Source organism: Hoplias malabaricus, chromosome 2 (assembly GCF_029633855.1).
Source record: "Hoplias malabaricus isolate fHopMal1 chromosome 2, fHopMal1.hap1, whole genome shotgun sequence".
NCBI classification, from domain to species: Eukaryota; Metazoa; Chordata; class Actinopteri; order Characiformes; family Erythrinidae; genus Hoplias; species Hoplias malabaricus.
The window spans coordinates 71,429,805-71,448,263 of NC_089801.1; the positions used below are offsets into that span (position 1 = coordinate 71,429,805).

The window sequence follows — 18,459 nt, forward strand, 5'->3', positions numbered from 1 at the left end:
CAGTCCTTGGGCTAGACTCCAAACTCTGATTAACAGTGTCCACTAAATGTCATAAATGCCACTTTAAAAATTCATTCATTCATTCAATAACCACGCGTCCAGTTCAGAGCTGTGACAGCAGCCGCACTTTAAAAATAATTATAATTTTAAAAAATGACAAATAATGTAAGCAAATGTTATATTTATTTAACCATTAACTCTCTGTCTGCTTTTCATCGTTGTGTGAAGCTAATATACAGCAATATTTATTTATGATATTTGATATTTATAATGTCATTGTGAACCTTTTGAAATAACAGTATTCAGAGCAGACACATGTTTTTGAAAAAATAAAAAGAATAATACAGATTTAAATTATAGATTTATATTTGACTGATATTTTAGATGAAGGTGTTTAGATTTAGCTCAGCTTTATTTGTTGTTTTGCCATTTTATTAATTTTATTTAAATGAATAATTTTTACCTGTGGACAGCTGACGAAGAAAAATGTAGCCGCAATTTTGGTTTACAATTGTTGAATATTGGCGTTTGTTCCTCTACGCTGCATTTTATTAAAAGCCTCTATATATTCGTCGTACGAAAATAAAATTAATAAAATATTTCACTGAACGTTGTACTCTGGGGAGGATGTTTTCACTTAATTTGACTTAAAAAATATAACATGTGATTTGACCAGGGTCATCTAAACTTTTGCCCACGCCTGTGAATACACACACACACACACACACACACACGCTCACACGCACACTCCTCTCCTCTGCCCTGTAGCCCACAACTGTGACCCTCCTGCCCACACAGCGAGCCTTGTCTGCCAACTGCATCTGCGCGCGCTCCTGACACTAGGAGAAATGTCACGGGAGCGCGCGCACGTGCGAAAACTCCGCGATTTCCCCGCGCGTTGGCTCCGCACACACACACACACACTCGAGCACACTGTTATTTATGAAGTTCCGTTATTTACAAATAACCTCCAATTGTCAACAACAAACAACAACGGGGAAGTACCAGCCGCAAGTTTGCTAACATGCTAATCTGCTACATACACGACTACATCAGCGAACAAAAACAACACCTCTCTCTCTCTCTCTCTCTCTCTCTCTCTATCCCTTGGCGCTTTCGCAATCTCTCTATCACTTTCTCCCCGTCGCTCCATTCCCCTCCCTCTTGTCTTTCTCTCTTTGTCTCCCCTTAGTCTCTCTCTCTCTCCCTCTCTCTCTTTCTCTCTTTATCACTCTCTTTCCCTTGGCTCCGCCCCCTGGTGCTCTCTCTCTCTCTCTCTCTCTCTCTCTCTCTCTGCTGTTTGTGTATGTGTGTGTGTGTGTGCGTGTGTGTGATACCCTCCTCCTGTTTGAACGTGAACAGTTTAGCTGAGGAGCGCGCGCTCTGCTCTGCCCAAGCCCGGAGTCTCGAGCTCTCCTCCGTAACACAGCCTTGCTCCGCTTCACGAGGAGGAGGAGGAGGAGGAGGAGGAGGGGGACTTCACAGACACACACACATACACACTCATACACAGCGCAACACACATACACTCTTTCTTTCTCTGTCTCTCTCTCTCTCTCTCTCTCTCTCTCTCTCTTTCACACACACACACACACACACACACACACACAGTTCTTTCTCGCCGCTGTGGAGGGAGAGTGAGTGGTCTTGAACCGAAGCCTCGACTTTAGGCGTTTGTTGTGACTTTCAGCACCATGGAGAGCGCTCGCGCATCTCTGGCTCTGCGCGCGTGCCTCGTCTGGTCATTGCAGCTCCTCGCGCCCGGGACCGCTGAAGTGACCTGCTCCTCGTGCCCGTGGCCGGCGGCGGTCAGGAGCGGGGACGCCTTCCAGCAGCTGGACACTGGCCCGGGCCCCGTGATGACGCTCGGAAAGTCTGTGAATCGCGCGGAGTTCCGCCGCACCGCGCTCGCGTTTGAAAGTACGGGAGCTCGCGACTGGAACTCGAAAGTGGCCGAGCAAACGCGCGAGGAAGTGTCGTCGTGGTCGCTGGGTGACCAAAGCACCGCACTTACGTCCAGGCGCAAAAGAGGCGCAGCGGCACCGGACACCGCTGCGCAACTGACCGCACGCCGAGACCCCAATCTCGGCGACCCGGAGACAACCTCGGATGAGCGCTCGAGGAGCCACGGGCTGCTGCTGGACGGACACAGGGTGAGCGCGGACGGACGCTGGAGCCGTGACGACGGCCGAGTGACCACTTCCAAATTGGATGATGCCAGACTGAGCAGCAGCACTTTCGCTTTGGCTGGAGACTCGGCGCACAACCACGCTGTGGTCTACTGGACCGGCCACAACAGCACCGTGAGTCTCTCTCTCTCTCTCTCTCTCTCTCTCTCTCTCTCTCTCTCTCTCTCTGAACTAACCATGGGGGCAGTTTAACATTGATCTTAGGCTTAATTCTGATCCTAGAGACTGGTCTTTAAGGCTTTTAAGGGATGGAACAATGAGGCTCTGAACTTCAGCTGGTGTACTTCAGTGGTTCACTGCTCTGACCCAATCTCTCTCTCTCTCTCTCCCCTCTCTCTCTCTCTCTCTCTCTCTCTCTCTCTCTCTCTCTCTGCCGGGCTGATGCTTATGCTGTAATGCTCAGTTGGGTTGCACTCTTTGGGCTTTCGTAAACACATCTGAATCTCTTTGAAGTCCTGTTTAGTCAGGGTTTAGGCTTAATCCTGGACTTAGAAACTGGTCTGTGAAGTGATAACGGAAGGGACAAATATGACACTGAACTTCAGCTAATTTGGGGCTGTTGAATGCAGGGAGCCATCATTGCTGTAATAGTCTGTCTACGCTGGGACAATAGATGTGTGTTCAGTCTCTCTCTCTCTCTCTCTCTCTCTCTCTCTCTCTCTCTCTCTCTCTCTCTCTCTCTCTCTCTCTCTCTGTCATTGCTGTTTATTTTGGTCCTCTGGGCAATTCCTCACTGATGTTCTATGTAATTAACTCCATTGTTTGCAGCCATGTATTTATATGCATCTTGAACTAGTGAAACCCTGCATTTCAGAACTAACACTTTATTAAGCTGCACTGTGTAAACCTATGGTTAGTTTGCAGGGACCCCAATAATATCCTGAGGAATTGTGCTGTAGTCAGGACTGCTTAACCTGGACTGCAGCCGTTGCTGCAGAGATTATGCTGAATCAATGGAGAAATGCCTAACAATGCTCTATGTTGGATGGGCATACAAAGCACCCAATAATATCTGGATTATGGGCATCTCTGTTCTGTAGATATACACTTCTCAGGCTGTGTTTTTACAGGTACAGCCATTCCCAGTGTTCTCTATTACACGGTGAGGGAGGGTGTCTGGCTTGGTAGCCCTAAAGAAAAAAAAAAGTTTCTGAAGATAGTGGCTTTTGAGCAGATATGGGACTTGCAGTTCCTCATGGTCTCCAATAGGGGGGCGTCTAGAGCTGGAGAGACCGGATCACTCCGCCAAAGGGCTTTACCCCAAGGGCTTTTTATTAGATGCTCCTAGACAGCAGCTAAGAGGACCCCGAGGATGAGGTAATGCAGCCTGGTCCAGGGGAATAGGCCTAACATTAAAGTCCTGTCATGTCCAGGCTAATGGGGTAGTGCATTAGCGTACAGGTTTGGTCAGCGTAAAGATTTTTCAAAGCCACAGTGGCCTGTATGAACTGAGGCCACTACCAACACCACGACACCAGCTATTAACACTCTAATCAGGAAGCTTATTATTCAATGATTAATAATATGATTTATTACACAGTAATTACAATGTATTCTTCGAGTGGAATCTGTTGGGGGGTGGATTCTAATCACGTAGCAGGCTGAGCCAATTTAAAGGCACCATCCAAGATCACCTAACATTAAATCCATAAAAAGTGTGACAGTCCTAAAGCTGGTGGGTGGGGGGAGTGTTGTAAAAGAGGCGGGGAGTATGTTCCTGGCCAGTTTGAGTGTATTTAACCACTTTGTGACATCATATTTGATACTGTGGTGGGTATTAAACATTGGATATATATCATTATTAATATTAATGAACATATATTTCTATTTCAATGATGTTATACTTACGTTAACAGCCCACTCACAGCTCTACAGCTCCATACAACTCTTATTTCACAAGAGGTTTATCCATGAAAGTCATTTGCCGTATGTATTTTTTGTGTTAATTATGTTTTTTTAAAAACAATATTACATTTAATGTATTTAATGCATTTGAAAAATATTTAGAATTAAATGTTGGGAAACTGTTGTGCCGATGCCTCTTTGGAAGCTGGTGTTTGGATCACTGACCACTAATGACCACTGAGGAAAAGCTTTGTGTCCTTTATAAGGAAGGGTCACATGAAATGTTGCATGGAACATAAACAATGTCCTATTCAACACAGCAGCTGTCCTTTAAATTGTTTGAAAATTCCATGAAGAATGGACCAATAGAAATGCTCTGGAATTAATTGTAACAAAATCTTTTAACTTTCACTCCCTCTGAAAGTCAATAAGGTTTTTATCCTTTGCCAGTGAAAGTACTATTTTGGGAGATTTCAGTTTTTTTCACGTGAAACCTCAACACCTTTAGAGGAGAGCTCTAATACTGGGAGAGCGATAGGGAGAAAGAGAGCAATCCTACACCGACAGAGAGAGGGAGGGCATTTACAACAGGTCCTTCACATTCCAAGAACACTTTCTAGCACCTTTATATGTAACAGCTTGGTTAATGTGAAAGTAATACTTAATTGCAGTTGAAACTGAAGATGTATAAACACTCAGTGATGAATTGTTCTAACAGACAGGGTCGATATGAAGATAATCTGCATTTGAAGAGTTAAACGGGGTCTACTGATGCTGCCGATGATATGATAATGCATAATGAAACACTATAAATCAGGTTCCATAACGTTCATAAACACACTGTAGAAGAGAACCTCATTATTGTGCCATCAACTGTTGTTATATGCTCTCCTTTGAAAAAGTGGCTTACTATTAGATATTATTTATGCCCTATAACATGCTATGACTTACCTTATGAAGCATTATAAATAAACGATTCGTATAAGGTGCTACCACATGTTCTTTAGAGACCCACACATGTTTATTTCTGTAGCAATGCCTCAAGGAACCTTTATTGCCGCCTATATTTTTAAGACTGTATCTTCAAATACCATCAAGATGGTGATAAGTTTCAATATAATATCTGCAATATTACTTTGCCCACTTTCCAATAAGAACCACACTCTGTGTGATGCCCTAAAGCAACTTAATAATGGCTGCTTGCATTGTTTACAGTGCACCACACTGTCCTTTGACCTTACTTGCTGGACTGCGCCGACCGGCCAGAGCGCTTGGAGTAAGGGGTGAAATTATCAAGAGGGCGCTAAGCTGAAATATTGAAATATTCCCAACCAACACTACTCGGCATGTCGGAGGCCACTCTTCATTTATTGCATTTCCACTCGAAGCAGCCATTAAGCATATTCTTTTTTTTTTTTTTAGCGCCAGAAAAATAATGATAAAAAAAAGACTTTTTGAATTTATTAAGCTTGAGCAGCTAAATATAATACACTGTCTCCGCTTTTATTACAGCTTCCATTCTTTCCCTTACATGTACTTTATTTTATTTATTTATTTATTTATTTTTAAAGGAACCTTCTACATTATTATAACCTTCTACACACCTCCAAAGTTCAGTCTCAGAAGCTGGATGCGTTTTCATGATCCAGTACCCCCAAACACATTCAGTAATCAGTTGATTCTTTGTCTAATTTGCAGACTATGTTCTTTTGTGTCTATTTCCTTTTCTCAGCACTGTCATGCAGATAGCTCATCGTCCTCATAGACCGACAGTGTTGAGCTGCCTCGTCACTAGGGACGGATGGACACACACCTTTTGTATATGCTCAGATTGGAAGGAAGAGCAAGTACTTGTCATCTGAAGGGAACACCAGGTCTTGGATGTTTGTATTGACTCCTATTTTCTCGATAATTCTAAATCATCTTTGAACGCAACTCCAGTTTTGGAAACTGCTTTTTCCGCTCAGATATTTTTCTTTGACTTTTTGCTTTCAGTTCTAAGTGGATTTTATTATCAGTATTAGCACCTCTCCTGGAAAATGAATATCTTGCGCTTAATGGCTGTTTAGACTGGAAATGAAAAGAACAACGGTTGGTTTTCGACTTCTGCACTGCGCTTGTGATCGTTTTGTTTTTATTTGTCTATTTTTATCTCATACTGGATCCTGGCAAGGTGTTGGTGCTGGCCTGTGTCTGTACTGTCGCATAGTTGGCATGTTCCTATTTGATAGCGCCCTCTGGATATATTGCGCTAATATACTGGCATAAGACCTTCACTTTGTAAGTGAGAAATCTGTTCAGGTGCGTAGTGTCGTTCGGGAGTTTGAAAACTGATGACACGTGCAAATCTACTGTAATGTCATTTGATGTCAGTGATTAATGGACAGACATTTTGTTGTTATCTTTGCCAAATGCATATGGAAATAAAGGCTGGGTGTCAGCGCTTTGAGGTTAGAGCCAATCAGATTCATTCCCTTCACTCAACAATCAAACAGGTTATCTACGCTCTCGAGCCAGTATCACGGCAAAGCGTGTAAAACACACATTAGTGCATCAGTGTGTCTATGATATGTTTGTGTATCATTACAACGTTACATACCCTAACTCACACTCAACACTAGGCATTGCTTTGATGCTAACACTATGTCATATGGGGAGCTTTAGTAGCAACAAGTGCATTTAATGCATTTTTGGAGCAAAAACATGACCATGATGTGATGGTTACAGTTGAGTTAAATATGTATAACACATGTATTCACAAACAAATGTGTTTATTTAATAACAGCTGTTGTTGTCAACATGAAATTTTAGCATATTTGATGCTGCACAGTGCTTGTGTGAGCAACTAAATATAGACATTAATTTTATATTTCTCATGACTGCTGTAGGTTTTACTGTATAATGAAGCTAATGTTTAGCATTAATGTTTCCTAGCAATAACTGTTTACTACAACAATCTAAGTTTAAATACAGTTTATTTAAGACCGAATGGAAGTTTTGGTAAGTACTTCAATATCTAAAATATGGAAGGGATAGGAAGGTCGTGTAGCAGCTCCAGAAATCAGTGGGGTTGAAATTGCCTGACACTATTTGTTTGTTTTTCTGGTTAAAATCTGCTCTTAGGGGAGTCACGGCGTGTGCACGTTCAAGCTTCGCAAAGTGAAACCAATCAGAGAAGTCTTACCATGTTTACTATCACTATACATGATATACATGGCTTTTTATATGTTCGGATGCGCTGTGTGTAAGAGTGCTTATTCAGAGTGTGGTTAGGATTGGTTCAACTTAGACTCTGTTTGAATAATAAGTGATGATAAATGTAATCTATATGTTAATTATATTCCTATTAATGTGTTTTAATGTTAAAAATTCATTTCTCACTCCAGCAAAATAGTAATATAGAAATGAGTTTGTATTTTTATTTTAGCTTTTTCATACCACATCTATTACATATCAAATATATCAGTGGCACATCACGTTATTAAAAGAGAAAAAAGATGATGAAATGGCAGAAATTTCAGTCCCTGGGGCCTTTGCAGACATGGGTTAATTTAAGAAAGTGAGAAGTAGTTCTAACACTATCTCTACAAGGATTACATTCTTCAATATTACAGTGCTGCTGGAAAGCACTGATGTGGCGATTTCCAATTTTTCAGCAGATGTACTCTCTAGTTCGATAAAAAGCAGCTCATTGATTGAATTTGAATCAAAGTCAATTAAGTGTTTTCCTTCTCTGAATAATTCCAATACTCCCAGCAGTTCAGCCTCATGTCGAAGCAAGCTGAGGTCCTTTCTGGCCGTTTCAGCCGAGAAGAGAAAAAAAAAAATAATAAACCAAAACAACAACTCCCAGTTGGAGATCTAAATTGCTAACCCACTGCATGGAGGCCCTGTCTGGAGACATTAAGCTGGGCTTTAGGAGCTCGTTTTGTAAGCGTCAGTGATAGCAGGCGCGGCACTTTTTGGGAAAGGGTTATTGCCTGACTATTCCCTTTCTCCAGCCCCTCAGCTGTAAATCTTCAATAATTACCTTGAAGACTGAAGCATCCATTTTGAAAGAATTTGCCCGGGCCCGCAGAATGCCTACTCAAGCATGTTTCTCACTGCCTGCTGTCCGGCCCCAGCGCTTTGTCTCCATTGGACACTCCCGCTCCCTGGTTTTATGGGAAATGAAAGAAGAGCTTCGGGATCTATTGGATGAATTATTATTATGGCCATTATTATCATTATTGTGGGTGGCCTGATGGACTCTGATGGAGTCTGATGGGTTTAAGACATGTCAGTGGTCCAGACTGTCCTTCCTTGCCCTCTCAACTTAATATCCGGCCGACACTATGTATCCGAGAGCCTCCCCTAATGTGTGTTTTCAGCTACTTCAAGGTGCACCCATTCCATTGCACACAGAACGGCTTGTATGAGCTGCAAATGGGTTATTACAAAGCAGGTGCATGAGCCTAAGGTCACCATGCTCAATGTCAAGCATCGGTTAGAGGGGAATAAATCTCCCAACACTGAGCTGTGGAGTGGAAGAACTGCATTCTCTGGAGTGGTGAAGCAACGTCCAATACCTTTGGGATAAGTTGGAGTGGTTTTTGTGATTCAGAACTAATCATCCAACATCAGTACCTGACCTCACTAATGGAGCCATGGTTGAATGTCACCAAATCCTTACAGCAATGCTCCAGTATCTAGTGTAAAGGCGTCACCATAATCCTTTATTATGAAAAAAAAAGTATATAATTAATTTCTTTATCTACATTTATCCCTGCATTCCCACATTTCTCTGTTGATTTATTTCAGTATTATTGCATTTACACATTTATATTTTTTCTACTTACACATGTAGAAATATAGAAATGAGGAAATACAGAAAGCAATTAAAGACATTGAATGAATTAACATTGAGTAAAAAGATCACCAGACCGATCTTCTCAGCTGGAAGGAAAAATGGGGGCGGAGTTCTGATGGAACAGCACTGTCTCCTCCCTCAACATCCACAGCTGAGGGGTCTTTGAGCTAGACACATAATCCCCAACTGCTCTGGGACTGGATGCCCACTCACTGCTCCGGGTGTGTGTGCGCTCAAAGTCACTAGTGCCCTGATTTGTGTGTGTGTGTGTGTGTGAATGTATTCTAAGAATTTCATCCCATATAAGGGTCCCTAATTGGTTCCTGACTTGGGAGAACAGGGAAAATGTCCATACATTGAAGCGTCTTCAAGGGAACCAAAAGTAGTCCTTCTATGGCATTACTTCAAAGAACTGTTTTGACACCTTTGTTTTTAGGAGTGTAGCAGTGGCATTCAGGCTGTCAGCTACATCATGACCTGGCTAGCTGCCTCCCCAGAGCAGTATGGCCTGACATGTAGGCAAAGGCACTGTGTTCTACCCTAATTTGTCCCCTTGTCAACACTGCACTATTTCGGTCTCCTTGTGCCTTCCATCATTTTTCGCTCTCTCATCGCGATTGCGACCAGATTATTCTCTCGTGCTCTTTTCTTGCTTTGGTCTCCTTTCTTTTCCCCCTCCCCTACCTTTGTCGTTGCTCTTTGTGTGGGCTATTACTTACTAAGGCCCTGTGGTGTTTTGTGATCTTGGCAGTTTATGAGCAATATTTCAGCTTCAGTCATTCTGACAGACGCGAAGTGACAGCTATTACCTCGCCGACGCTTTCTGTTATTATCGCTGACTCTCTGGGCCCAAGTTACTTTGTAACTCACTGGAGCACAGTATATATATATATATATATGATCTTGGGCGGTGGATCATTGTCACCGCTGTAGTGACATGGTGTTGCTGTGTTAGTGTGTGTTGTGCTGGTATGAGTGGATCAGACACAGCAGAGATGCTGGACTTTTAAAACACTGTCTATTCCCTGTGCAAGTCAGAGACAGTAGCTCATCAGCCACTGCACAGTTTGTGTTGGTCGTCCCTTAGTCCTTCATCAGTGGACAAAGAACGCCACCCACAAAATGCTGTTGGCTGTGCATTTTAAAAACTCCAGCAGCACTGCTGTGTCTGATCCACATGTTTATATACTGTGTTTACTCATTGTGTATTTATGTCATAAGCCATTATTCCGTCCAACTGTTCATTGGACTGCACGATTATGAAGGGACCAATAGGACTGCTTAAAAATGGCTTAATAATCTGTGATCCATTAATCAGTAACTTCCCTAAACTCCCATTCAAAGCTGTGAAAATATTTTGTTCTCCTGTAAAATTACTTTTATAGTTATATACCTATTCTTTCTTGATCTGTGAAGTGGGAGAATGACAGGTAGAAAGATAAAGAGAGAGAGAGAGAGAGAGAGAGAGAGAGAGAGAGAGAGAGAAGCTGATCAATAGTGTTTTAATGTTCTGGCAGGTTTGCTTTTTCCCCCATGAGGCATGTTCCCCGCTGCAGTTTGATGTCGCTGATGTCGTACATTCAGTGAGAAAATCAAAACCACTGATTAGCATAAGATGCAAGGTGCTGCCGTGGCACACTTGAATGGAGCCTAATGCCGAGTGGCTTCACAGAGACAGGGTCATTCTCATACATTCCACCATCACGCGCTTCGGGGCTTCCTTTGAAGATCCGACGTCTCACTGGAATTCCAGATGCAAAGCTGAAAACGTCGACATATCGCTCTAATCAATGGGTTTTTAGCACCAAGAGCAGTTCAGGGAAAGTTTCTACCTTGGTTTTCAACTCCCACAACACTTATGTAAGAGGAAGGGTCACGTGGAACACTCACGTGACCCTCCAGGCACCAGGGTCAGCTTCAGTTTCTATGTCTTCGGGGTTCGGGATCAGTGAGAGGCACACGTTTGTCTGTGTGTTGCAAGTGCGCAAGCATTATTCAGTAAAGTAATTAGCCTCAGGTTTAGCTCATTATACGTTTCTCCTGCTGAGGATTTCTCAAGTGCAAATCTTAGCTCTAGTAGGCAGTGGAAAGTTAGCTTTTTCAGTCAGCCTCATATTTTACTCATGTATTTCAAAGGAAATTCATCCTATTATTGATCTTGAAGGTTGCATAGATCCTGTGGAAGGTCTTTCTATAGGTATTAGTCCTCCATCTGCATCAGGGTCACAGTGTATTCAGGGCCTACTCAGAATCAGTGAGCATAAGGCAGGATCAAACTCTGGAAAGGGCACCAGTCCATCACAGTTCATCACACACTCACAGCTGTGGACAGTTTCATACAACCACTCCACCTATAAATGTGTTTTTGGACTGTGGGAGGACAGCTGAGCATTGGAGGAAGCCCATAAAGACACAGGGAGAACAAACTCATAACAGACAGTGACCTGAGGTGAGCGTCAAACCCAGGACCCTGACACCCTGCACTCTGGTGTCAAAGTGAATTCATACAAACTAAAAACAAACATAGAAAAACATTGACAGGATGTATACAATGTGTATAAAATATAGTTCACCCATAGATTTTGAAATTTACCCAGCATTAACTCTAACCCTAACCTCAATCCTAACCCTAATGTCTATAAGTGTAGAAATGGCAAATGCGAAATTGACTTCCACTTGTGTAACATTCTCTCGCAACAGTTTACAGCACTGTTTCTGTTATTCTTTTTTGCATGGATTTAATGAAACAGTGGCACCAATGGACGGGAGCTGACTAAGAGACTGTAAAATGCACTCATCTTCAAGAAAAAATGCCAAGTTTCAATGATATCCACACAACAAGAAAGATAAACAGTAAATTATTAAGATTTTAGACTGATACAGGTGATATTTATTGAGCTCCACATACAGAAGAAATCTTTCAGGATGGCATTGGGCTGCTGTATTTGCTAGAGCAACATGCCAGACATCACAGCGTGGAGTTATAGAGGTTTCTATTGGTGTCCTGTGACAGTCCATTCCATGCCTGTAATGAAGACCAAAGGTGATCTGGCATTGTATGAATTTGCACCCCACATATCTATCCACTGCCACTAACAGTGTGCTCTGGTAATAACCACATGACTGGTATGGCATGTAATAAATAGATAAGACCAGGTTATGACCTCCTTTCAAACTCTTTCAATGGCCTCTCTTTCTGAGAGGCATAGTTCGCTTACAAAGGAAGCTACCATCACAACAGCAGGAGTCAGAATGGAGAGTCAGAATATGTACAATTTTTTGAGAGTTTGTTGAAACTCTATGATGTAACCAACTAAAAAAAAAAAAAAACCCTTGAATCCTTTATAGTGATAGAGAAAATGGCAGTGTCACAAAGCTCTGTTTCTACACTCACTGAGGTGGATGAAAACGTACTGCTGTCATCTACAATGTACATGTGGCAACACCTATATTTAATGAGTTCATGTGGTTAAATATATACAGGCCTTTCTCAAGGATTCTCTCAAATGCTCATGTATAGACTTTCTTAAGACTAAGATACAAGGCTTCGCTAAAGTCGTGTCCCACTTGGCGCACTTTGTGGCCTAGTGGTCCTTAATTGCACATACCCATGAGGACTCCGAGGCTGTAGGCTGTCCCATTTCTCTTCCACTTCTGCTGCAGTTTGGAACGAGCCCTGAGACGCTAATGGATTGCAAAGGAGCTGTGTTTGTTTAGAACTGGCCCGCTTCTTCTGTCGGAGAGAGGCAATGGGACGCCATAAATAATGTATTGGTCCAAAAAACCTCGTTCTTACCCCCTCTCTCCCCTAATTAGTGTTTACAAATTCACTTGCCGGCCCCCTTTCCTGTGCTAGCAGAAGTGTGTGGCGCTTTGCCATGCACAAAGTTGCAGGATTTATCTCGGGGTCGCCCTGGGAAACCATAATCTTGGCTGCCGCTTGTTCCAAGATGGCGGTGGGGCTTGCCAAGGCAAAGTTGGTGGGAAGATATCGCTTTCAACCGGCCATGCTACTGCTGAGCTCCTCATGAGCTATCACTTATTCATCTGTGTAAAAGACAATAGGTAGATAATTGGTGGGGGGATTCTCTGGCTTCCGACCTTTTTCTGACACAAGGAAAAAATGCTCCGGAAAAAGCCAGGGAATGTTTCTTCTAGGCTCGTTTCCGAGAATGAGTCATTTTCTTCCATGTAGAGCCTCCCTACACATAACGCTCTTGCTTTCTCCCTGAGATTACTCCCTCCCAGCGGGCAACATCATGTATAACTCATGCGCTTTACTGGAAGAAAGGCGATCAGCTCGGATGAGGGATTTGGAGAGTCAATATTCCACGCTCTAAACCGCCCTCATTATCTCCATTGTTGGGAGTTGTTGCGGTGGCAAAAGTTGCGAGGGATGTTCTAGTTGAGAACACTCCAATGTAATCACACGCTTGGCCACTGATCCCAAACCTGCCAAAAAAAAATATAAAAAAAGTCCCTGTCCCATTGTGCTAATTACATTGATATAACACAGTGTCAAATTTGATTTGCTTTCATCTCCATTGTGATAAATACCTTTCCCTCCCCATCGAGCTCTGCCTCCCTCTCTCTCTCTCTCTCTGTCTGACAAACTGTGTGGTGTGATGCGTCTCTGCTGTGTCTACATTCTCAAGTGAATAAATGTATTTGAGTGAAAGAAGCACACACACACACACACACACACACTGCATGATGAGCAATACCCAACAGAAATGTGATGTAAAAAACTTCCTTTGCTTGAAAGCTGTTTCTGATGGTAAGAAGTCATTCTGCTGTAGGAGGTGCAGAACTTTAGTATGGCTGGCTGTATGAATCTAATAGTGAGCAGAAATATGTACAGAGGGTCTAAATAATATCTAAATAATGATTGGCCGATCATTAGATGTTATTTTTTATTTTATTATTTGGAGACCCACAAATCCTTAACTTTTAAAGAGGTTAAGGACATGTCTTTCCATATCTATCCATAATATATTATCAATGTATTATTTCCAAAATGTTGAGGTATGTACAAATGTAAATAAAACAAAATGCAATGATGTGCAAATTATTACAAACATATATTTGATTTAAGTAGTACACAGACAATATTTAAAATGTTGAAATACAGGAGGTTTATTGTTATTTGTAAAATGTTTGCCCAGTTTGAATTTGATGTCAGCAACACATTCCAAAAAAGGGGACAGGAACATGTTTACCACTTTATTCGTCACCTACTCATTTAACTACACTCTGTAATCATTTGGGAACTGAGGAGAACTGTGGCTGTACATTTAAAAAATGAATTCTTTACCAATTCTTGCTCATTATAGGATTTCAGCTGTTCAAAAGCTTGAGACCTCCATGCTAACAGCCATGCTGTTATAATTCATGCGGGAAGTGGGCCGTGAAATTGCCTGGATAGCAGCATGTTGCTCCAAACCCTGTGTATATCTTTTAGCATTAACGGTGCTTTTACTGATATGCAAATCAACCATGCCATGTGTACTAATGCCCACTCATACCATCAAGTTCGCTGGCTTTTGAACTGTATGCAATCGGTCCCTCCCCTCTTTACACTGGAGGATGCAGCATCCGTAATCACCAAAGAAAGAATAACATTTTTTGATTTGTCTGACCACAGGACACTTTTCCACTTTGCCCCGGTCCATCTTAAATCAGCTTGGACCCAGAGATGGAGGAAGCATTTCTGAATCCTGATTATATATGGTTTCATTTTAAAGTGCGATGCTGTGATGGTTTAATGATAATGTGTGCGGTACATAATGAAATCCCTTTACTATTTTATGTATGAATTATTTAATGAAATGAGGCCTTTACTATTTTAAGTTGAGAAACATTATCCATGAATTATTGTACTGTTTGGCCAGACATGAATTCACTGTTGCAGAACAGTGGTGCTCTAGGATTGAAAGACATTTTTTTTTATTATTGCTTCAAAAATCATTGCTTTGGTAAAGTCTGCTGAACAAGCCATGTTCCCTATCTCCATCCTCTTGCTTGAGTGAGCGAAGCAGCAGTTGTACATTTCTGAGTGGGGGTATATCCTCTATTCCTCTGGATGTCTTCTGTGCAGTAGCTTGTCTCAGTTCCTCAGAGATTCAAAATGACCTGACTGCTGCTCTCTCTGGGACTAGAAGGCCATCTTTGGTCTCTCTCCTGGGGCTTAGACACACTTTAACCAGTGAACTGACACAGTATGTAAGAGCTGATGGAAGACAGACCCTATTTTCTCAGGTGAAGGGAGAGTGTGTGATGTGTACACTCTCAAAAAAGGAAGGTGCCAGCAAGGGTTATTTGGAGTGATACTTTGGAAGGACCACTATTTGTTTTCATGGAAGAAAATCATTGGTGATATTTTAGGGCAGTGTTTTTATCAAAAGTGCCCATCAAATGTTTGGACACACCCACTCAGGGAGGTTGTCCTTATGTTTTGGGCCATTTTTCCACATACCGTGAATGTACAGTACCAGTCAAAAGTTTGGACATCATCTCATTCAATGTTTTGTTGTTGTTTTCTACTTTTTAAATTAATGTGGAAGACATTGAAACTATGAAGGAACACATATGGAATTATGTAGTAAACAAGAAAGGGCTAAACAAACCAGAATATGTTTTATACTTTGGATTCTTCAAAGTAGCCACCTTTTGCTTTGATGACAGCTTCACACACTCTCTCCGTTCTCTCAGTCAGCTTCATGAGGTCGCCACCTGGAAGGGTTTTCAGTGAACTGCTGTGGCCTCGTTAGTTTGTAGAACAGCCCTATTCCACCAATGGCTAATGAGATGATGGGTACTGTACCTACATGAGCCCTTTATATATGTAGACATACAGAGCCATTTATAAACACTTGTCATAATAGTGGAATAAGCTTTATGTAATGGTGTATATGAGCTGTTATCATATGAGCTTATAAAGATTGTGAATGTTGCGCATTAATAAAGTGTGACTGCTGTGAATGTTTGGTACCCTCAAAACTATTCTTCAGTTTATTGTTCAGTTTGATGGAATTAATGGACTGTTTTCCACTGTAGGGATAAACAGTTATCCTCATCGCACCATTCCTCGCTAAACTGGACTCATGAGCCTAGTTACAGTTGCTGTTTTACATCTGTTGTGTTGATAAGAAGGGCCTAAGAAAACTGCTGTAACATCTTGAGCGTATTGTAAATGTGGAATCAGCATATCCCTACATTATATAAATATAGGGATATGTTGTATAAAGCCAGCTGATTTAGCAACCCATGCTGATAAATAATTCCACTGATGTAAAGCACAATAGCACCCCCCCGTGGTGCAGTCCCTAAATGTGAGTGAGTATGTGAGAAATAGTGCCATTTAGAGCGTAGATCCTATTCCTATCCATGAGTGAATGAGCTATACACATGTTCTATGAGATAGCACCAATAATTATTCTTATATTCTTACAAGCTGGACATAACAATAGAATGCTTTTTGTTGCTAAATAGAACTGTATACAACATGTTCTTCATCAATCTGAATAATGATTGTAAGCACAGAAATGGTTTTATATGGAAATTATAGTTCTAAATCAGTATGTAAACATGGAGAACCACATTTCTAAGAGTGCATGTGTTATATCTAGGGGGCAGATAGGAACTGTTTTCTTATTAAGCATTTATGTGTACATATATATATATATAGGACAGATTTATGTGAAAGAGCTTTAAAACACTGCATAAAAAAATACAGTGTAGGAGTTTTTGCATGTGCACAGCATTTTGATGTAGATTTATGTTAACAAATACCACCCTAGAACCAGTCGCAAATTAACACATTGTCTAATTAACTCTATGTGACAGATTATCCATGGGAAAAAAAAGAAAAACATCTTCACCATGGAGATCATGCTGCCTGAACTCATTAATTTGTTACATTACTTGTTTTTTTTTTTTCTCTTTCCAGTTTTACATTTAGTTATTTTTATAAATGTTTAGCATTCTAGCCACAGCCTTTGAGAACAAGGCACACTTTTGAGATGTACCTCATGAAACGCAAAACTAAAGGGTAAACTATGTGAACAGTAATATATTGTGGACAAATTTTGTATTCCCAAAATGAAAAATTCAATAGAAAGCAACTGTGAAAAATATTAAATGTGTTTTTTGGATATTTATTACATATAAATATATATTTTATTTATTTATTTATTTGGCAATATAATGTTACTCTCTAAAGCTCGTACAAACAGGATCTCTGAACATTGGTGCACGTTTGATGTTATGTTTGATGTTGTCCCAAAGCAGTTTTATAGAACTCTGGGTCCTAGCCACAAGTTGCAGAGGTGACTCAGAACATGAGGAAGTAACCTTGAGAAGAACCATTACTCAAAGAGGGAAACCCCACCCTCCCCTGATACACACCAGAGTAAAACAAAGAGCAGTGTATAGACATAGAGTAGTTTATAAACAGCAACCAGAATGAATGTAGAATTTTAAGAGTTATAATATGTACAGTGGTCTATTATGCCATGTCCTACTTAAACCCTAGTCTCAGCAGTCGATTTGTTATGAATTTGAGAAACTCAAAAACACACAGAACGCATCATGAGAGACTAGCAGGAATAGACAAATATTGAGGTGTGTTCTGGGGGATGTGTAGGTGCCGGTGTGGTCAAAACAGAGTTTTCAAACTGGGTACATTTGAAATTGACAAAGCCCTGGAAATGGCCTTTACGACAAATATGTTTGAATTCACATTAGAGACAAGACTGAAATAGACATTTCAGTACTATATTTATAAAAGCCATCAGCTTAATATTAACATTACCAGATGTTTTGACAAACAGTTCATGCAGTTTCCAGCATGTTCATGATCGGTGGTTCATGATGCAGCCAGCTGTGCAAATAATAATAATACAAAACTATTCTAAACAGAGTTACGCTATGTTTTAAACATCTTTGGTGATCATACTTGTAGTTGTTACCCATTCTCCCAATTCTTTTGAGCTCAAGCTTCTCCACTGTGTCTTTTCTAGGGAAACTGTTCATGTAGGGTGCTGCTAAATAAGTCATGCGCTGACTGAGGAGCCTGCACACGGCTGCTGCTAAACGGAAAAGAAGAAAAAAAAAAAAAAAACAGAAGGCGCAGATAAAAGTATTTATTTTGAGGGTTATTTAATTCTTTATTTCTTTGTGTGGAGAAGTACGTTAATATTTAAAGCGTTTATAAATGATTTTGGTGAGGATTTGCAGAAATGCAGGAGATATTTTTTGCATGGTTGAGGAATTGAGGAATTGCTGTAGTTTTTAAACGCCGTTGTCTTTTCTATGCGCTGTAGAGATGTGTTCGATTTTGTCGGTCATAGCATGTGCTAATAGCAGATATTAGAGAATCTTGTGGGTTATGGCACTTATTTGTCTCGAAGCCATATCTCATTTTGACCTCCAATCAACGAATCTTAATTTTATTCAATACTTGACCCATGCTTAAGGCTAATTGACTTATGTGTGGGCTTCCTTTCCTTATTGTGTCCACGCTAATTACCTCATTTACATTCATTGCGTTTACTGAACACTCCAGTTGAGTACCTG

General features: G+C 41.1%; 1 protein-coding gene across 1 annotated transcript in view; it reads left to right on the plus strand.

Annotated features, from left to right (window-relative positions):
* The first annotated feature begins 1,545 nt into the window (after window positions 1-1,545).
* Window positions 1,546-18,459, plus strand: part of sorcs3a (sortilin related VPS10 domain containing receptor 3a) — a 309,782-nt gene continuing 292,868 nt past the window's right edge. Inside the window, exon 1 of the mRNA XM_066658235.1 lies at window positions 1,546-2,303. Within this exon, the coding sequence (XP_066514332.1) occupies window positions 1,695-2,303 (609 nt within the window). The 5' untranslated portion in view covers window positions 1,546-1,694. The remainder of the gene's footprint in view (window positions 2,304-18,459) is intronic.